Below are 6000 nucleotides of genomic sequence, written 5' to 3' on the forward strand. Positions count from 1 at the left end.
ACAGTGCCCCACCTGAGCTTTCAGATAATGTTTAAGTAGCAGTGGTACTGGAATGGCCCCGTTTATTTTACTGCGTCCTGACTCCAGTGCTGGAGTTTTGCTGCTTGTACATGAGGCAAGAGCAAAGCTGTGGTGCCAGCTTAGTAGATAACACTAACTCCAGTGAGGTGCAGTCAAGACAAAGTTGGGGTATCAGAAATGAAGCACTAATCTTGAAATGTGTGGAAGGTAAGCATGTTAAGGACACTTACAAAAATTATTTAATGGGGCTTTTATTTCCTCCTCCCAAGAAGATCAAAGGAATTAACTTTGAGAAGTTTGGCAGTCACTTTTGTGTGCGACAGTAAGCAGCTACTGTCATACAGTATTTGTACAGAGCCATTGTCTTTCTCTTGCTGGTAGTGATGAATAACCTTAAATTGGACCTGACATTTTAAAAAGAATTGAGTTATAATTTACATCAGCAACAGTTCTACACATGACTTATTAAAATACTATCAGGTGTTTTATAAAATCAACAGCATCCCATCAACGGAACAAAGTTCCAAGTACATTAATAGCTACCTTGAGACACCTTTATTTAGATAGCCACAACTAGAAAAAACTAAATTAGGTATTGAGGCCTCTCAGCATGCTTTAAGGAGATGACTGAAGTTATTTCTGTACATCTTGAGTTTTCCTCTGCCGGCATGGTTTGCTGAATTAAGCAGAGTAACTGCCAGATGGTAGGGAAGTAGGGAAAATGAATAGGTCGAATTTGCATAATGTACTCTTGAGTGACAGATTCCAGTGCTTGAGTGGGACTGGATTTAATCTGATGTCATAGATAGAGGTCAGTATCTGAATGTACGTTTGAAATCCTCAGTGCTTTCCCCAACATTTGCTTTATTCTGTACCCATTTTTTTAACTGTTAATGTTTACTATCTGGTAAGGTACTCACCTAAAATACGAAAGGTACACATGACTTTCCAGCAGGAGACTGGTAAAAGAAGCTTAGGGAAGTAGTGGTACTGTATGTTTTTTCTTTTTAAGAGATCACTCAAAGTCTAGATATCCTGCAGTTGAGCCAGAAAACTAGAGAGCTTTCTTGGCAGTGCACTCTGAGTTAAGTGCTATAGTTTCTTCTGGTTTCTGATGCCTTTTATTTTTTATATGCTTTGAAATCACCTGTCCACTGTAACAAAAAAACAACCAACTACCCTATTGCCTGCTTCCTGCTGTAAACAGACACTTCTTAAAACATTTGCATAGGTGGGATATGTTTCACTGCAACATATGGAACCTACAGTACCTGCATTGTACAGATTAATGTCACTGTATTCCTTCAGCGCTCTTTTTGTACATGGAGAGAAGCAGGCTGGATTTATATAATTTCTTAATTGAGAAAACTCAATGAAAAAAGGTTTGAAGGGTTTTTTCTCTATTGCAGTAGGAGTAGCCTGAGAGAAGTAGAATAATAACTTGGATTCCTAGAACAGCTGCATTTCTGCCACACGTATGGTAGGAGGAAGAGCATAGAGCAGGTTGCAGAGCTAGCAGTTAACTCCTGGTGTGTTGCCTTTTTTTTCCAAGAGTGGGAAGAGCTTCTGTATTCTCAGAAGTGGGAGGGAGGGAACTATGTGGTGCAAACCTGTTGCTCATCTGAAGATTTAATGTTTGAAGAAGTGAGGGGTAAATTTGAACTTTTCAGAGGTCAGGCAGTGTCATTCTTAGGTACTGAATTCTTACTGTCCCTGTGAAAAATATTAATATGTTACAGTGCTTATTTATAATTCCATTGGATTAAGAGAGATGCAGCACAAAACTTGCTGGCACTAGGCCAGACCAAATTTGTCTGCATTACTGTACTTGTATATTGTCTGAAGTACAACTCTTATACAGCTGGAGAGGAGCATGTTGGGTTATAACTATATTTAAAATAATATTTGGGGGGAAAGCAAAGCCTTCTGAACACTCTGTATCTTACAGTTAAAAAAAAACTGAACAAAAATTTCCACGAAACTGAAATTGCACATGATTTTATATGAAAACCAGTGGGAATTTTGACCTTCCTCTTCCTCCAAAGGGAAAAGAGGAAGAGAACCAAATTTTGCATTTGATAAATGAATTTGTCATTACTATGTTTTTGTTTTGGTTTACAGATCAACCATGGATTTGGAATATTCCTTACACAGATGCCCCTGATACACATGGAAATATGTGGGTTCCATCATAAATGTTTCTAGTACTCTGTGACATTCCACTTGCTGACACTGAGCCTGCCATGCTACTTGAAAAACTAATTTCTGTTCTGTAAGCTATAATGTCTTCTATAATGGCTGATTTATAGTTGAAAGAAACATTAAAATGTTCATAAGGGAGAGATTCTTGGAGAATCTATAACTGTATTATTACTCGTGAACCTGCATTTTTGAATACCTTTTTATATGCTTTTTCTTTACTGTGGTTTGTAATACGGTTTTCAAGATGAGAACTGTTCTCAGAGTGTCTCTCTGCATTTTTAGCTGTAATTAATTTAAAAATTACTGGTTTTTGAGACTGTCAGTTGACCCCAGTAGCTGGAATAAAAGTTGTTATATGTAAAATTTAAGTAAAAATAAAGGCAATCTTGTTAATACCTTTTGTTCTGTCTTCTAAATGTGTACATTTCAGATTGGGTTGGAACTTGTATCTTGCAAGTGTTCTACCAAGTGTTTTATAAAATCAATAGCATCCCATTAATGGAACACATTGCTTATATCAAAAATAGTGTGGCCAGCAGGACCAGGGCAGTGATTATCCCCACATGCTTGGCACCAGTGAGGCCACACCTCAAGTGCTGTGTCCAGTTTTGGGCCCCTCATGACAAGAAAGACATTGAGGAGCTGGAACATGTCCAGAGAAAGGCAGTGGACCTGGTGAAGGGTCTGGAGCACAGGTCTTCTGAGGAGTAACTGAAGGAGCTAGGAATGTTTAGCCTGGAGAAAAGGAGTCTCAGTGGAGATCTTACTGCTCTCTACAACTACCTGCAAGGAGGTCATAGCCGGGTGGGGATCAGCCTCTTCCCCCAGGTAACAAGCAAGGGGACAAGAGGAGCCTTAAGTTTTCCAGGGAAGGTTTAAATTGGATATTAGGGAAAAATTCTTCACTGAGGGTTGTCAGGCATTGGAACAGACTGCGCAGGGAAGTGGTGCAGTCACCATCCCTGGAGGCATTAAAAGATGTGTGTGGATATAACAGTGATATGGGTTAGTGGTAGATTTGGTACTATTATGTTAATGTTTGGACTAAATGATGTTAAATACTTCTATGATTCCCTACTTCACATTCAGAAGGAATCTTCCAAAGATGCAATTTCTTTGAAACTCCTAGCAAAGCAATTGGAATGTTGAAAAGTTCAGCCTACTCTAGATGCCCAGTTTCTCATGTTCCTGAAGTTTTGTATTTTTTTTTTTTTTCAAATTAGTTTGATAGCGTCAAGGTTATTATGTTCCAGAAGAATTTTTGTTCAGTATGAAAGGTAATGGAAGGCTGTTTTATTTGGTTCTCTATCAGGATGTTTCATTATGTATAAAGTTGGCTCAGGAGTACATTGCAGCCATTCCGTAGCTTCACCAAAGAAAAACAGGGAGTTTTGGTTAAGTGTACCAGCTAATCATGTCCAAATGAGATCTCTAATTAAAAAGTACTGACACTGTCAATGAGAGTAACTAAACCTCTGCATGAGTCTTCCAAGTAATTTGATGATGCATTAATGATAATTCCACTCTGACCAGACACTTACTAGTAATCATTATTGGGGTACTCAGTTATGTAGCTTTCTTAATTACAGGTTTGTCAGTCAATATTATCAACAGAGTAAATACATTGATTTGTTTCTTTCCTATTATTTTACGATTGTGCTAAGCCTCACCACCACCAATTTGTTGTCCCTAAATGCCTGCACACACAGACATTAGGGAGCTATGTGCTCATGGTGCTGCAGGGTAGGGAAAACTGTGTTTCCTGATAATTATGTGCAAGTGACTGTACTGAGGGTAATGGCATTGCATTTGGGGCTCAAGCTCACAAGATGTTAACTTTGGTGTGTAGTTGATTTAAATGTCAGCAACGTGTTTAACCTTTTTTTTTTTTTTTTTTTTGCTTATGCCAGTGAACACATTGCGTTTCTTCATTCCACCTTGTTTAAATGTTCTGGGTGTGTGACTGATTACACTGTTCGTGCTCTCTGCACACTTCAGTTTTTCTAGCTATCCACCCAAGAGCAGTGGGAATGGTCGCCTGTTTTACACGAAAATATTCTTTAGAATAAGCCATATTTTCATTTTCTTTTTCAAGATTCCAGTCAATATCAACTTGCTCTTGTTCTATCCTTTACTAGGGAGCACATCCTTAAAAAGCTGCTTTCTCAAGAGACAGTTAAATCACTGCCAAGATCAAAGCTGACAAATAAGGGAATTTGCAATTTTTGATGATCAGTGACAGTAGTACATGTCTTTCAAAACTGCCAGATGATCTTAACCTGCATTAATGCAATAACTATCTCTATGCCCAAGACAAACACAAAAATGACTATTCCACACTAACAAAACAATATGTAAATAAAGAGGAACTCGATAACCTTGAATAATTTGCTGTGGATAGTCCTTCGGGTAGTGTTATTGTTATTCATGTTATTCATGTTATTCATGATGTCATGGGTGCAAGCAGCTAAAGGCTCTTTTTCCCGCTGTGCTAATCCAAGCCACCCTTGAACAGGTTTGGTGGATGGAGCCATTGGTGTGGACAGTGGAGGCTCACTTAATTCTGCTGCCTTTGCTGGCTAAGAGTGCACTAATTGAGTTCTGTCTTCTTTCTGACTGGCAAAGCAGGGAAGTATAGGTTGGTTTGGTTTTTTTTCCTCTGATAGGAACTGCCAATAATTTTAAAGGTACACCAGCATTTTTTTATTGGAAGCATGTGGGTTACCTTTAGCACTTGGCACAGAGTCTGCTTAGTTTGGCTGGCATCTCATCTTCTTATTTTTGGCTATTTAACGTCTTCCAGTATTGCTGCTAATTTTAATTTCCTTGCTGAAGTCTGTGCTAAAGACTAATTAAGAGGGAATAAAAACCTGCAACGTGATGTATCACCTATGAATAACAACAAATAGGAAAAAATGAAACATGACTCCCATCCATCCCTGGCTGCTGCTTTACTGTGCAACGTGGAAAAAAGACTTATCTTTTCCCTGTGCCTGTTGCCACACAGGTGGTGATCCTCTCTCAAACACTGGCCCTGCCCACAATGCACCCTTGGGGCTCAGACCAATACCCAAATATACCTCAGGCTTGCGAGACAATCAATGGCTATTACACTGACTGTACAATTATCTGCCATTACGGGAGATTTCTAAGATGTTAATGTTCATTCTCATTTCATTTTGACTGCAACACAGTTATTAGAAAATAGGGGGGGAGGGGAAGTAGATGTTATAGCTCATTAACCTGCTTTCTAGAAACATATATGTAGGTTGTTTTTCACTGGAAAGAATGTGCTTGTACACTAATATGTTTAGCAGAGCTGAATTCCAGCCCCCAGTTATTTAAAAGTAGAATTCAGCACTGTAGCAATGACCAGATATTGCCGAGTTTAGCTTTTCCTTCTTAGAGTGGTATTTCCAGAAGATTTGGATCGAGAGCTCTGCTCTTTGAACCTGCAAATAACGCATTTTAAAACCACATTGCAGCTGGAGAGCTGCTTCTGTCTTCCCTATACAATTTCCCTTTTCCCAATTGCCAAGCGCTGGAGGACAGAGATGTAACACCTTGTCGGGAAGGCAGTGGATAACCAGACCTGTGGAGAAGGAGGTGCCCTCTTTTGGCAAAGGGCGGTAATTTTTATGGCTTTGATAGTGGGGGCATATCATCGACTGACGGGTTTCACGCCCGGTGACTCTAAGAGGCCCCGTTGCCTCGGGCGCTCCTCGGCCCCACAGCCCGGGGCCGGGTACCTGAGGGCGGGAAGGGGGGACAGCCCCC

General features: G+C 39.8%; 1 protein-coding gene across 1 annotated transcript in view; it reads left to right on the forward strand.

The window, feature by feature from the left end:
* The window catches only part of TDP1 (tyrosyl-DNA phosphodiesterase 1), a 43685-nt gene extending 41062 nt beyond the window's left edge, over positions 1-2623 (forward strand). The window contains exon 15 of the mRNA XM_008629700.2: positions 2143-2623. Within this exon, the coding sequence (XP_008627922.1) occupies positions 2143-2216 (74 nt within the window). The 3' untranslated portion in view covers positions 2217-2623. The remainder of the gene's footprint in view (positions 1-2142) is intronic.
* The last annotated feature ends 3377 nt before the right edge of the window (positions 2624-6000 follow it).

Source organism: Corvus brachyrhynchos, unplaced genomic scaffold (assembly GCF_000691975.1).
Source record: "Corvus brachyrhynchos isolate BGI_N302 unplaced genomic scaffold, ASM69197v1 scaffold1, whole genome shotgun sequence".
NCBI classification, from domain to species: Eukaryota; Metazoa; Chordata; class Aves; order Passeriformes; family Corvidae; genus Corvus; species Corvus brachyrhynchos.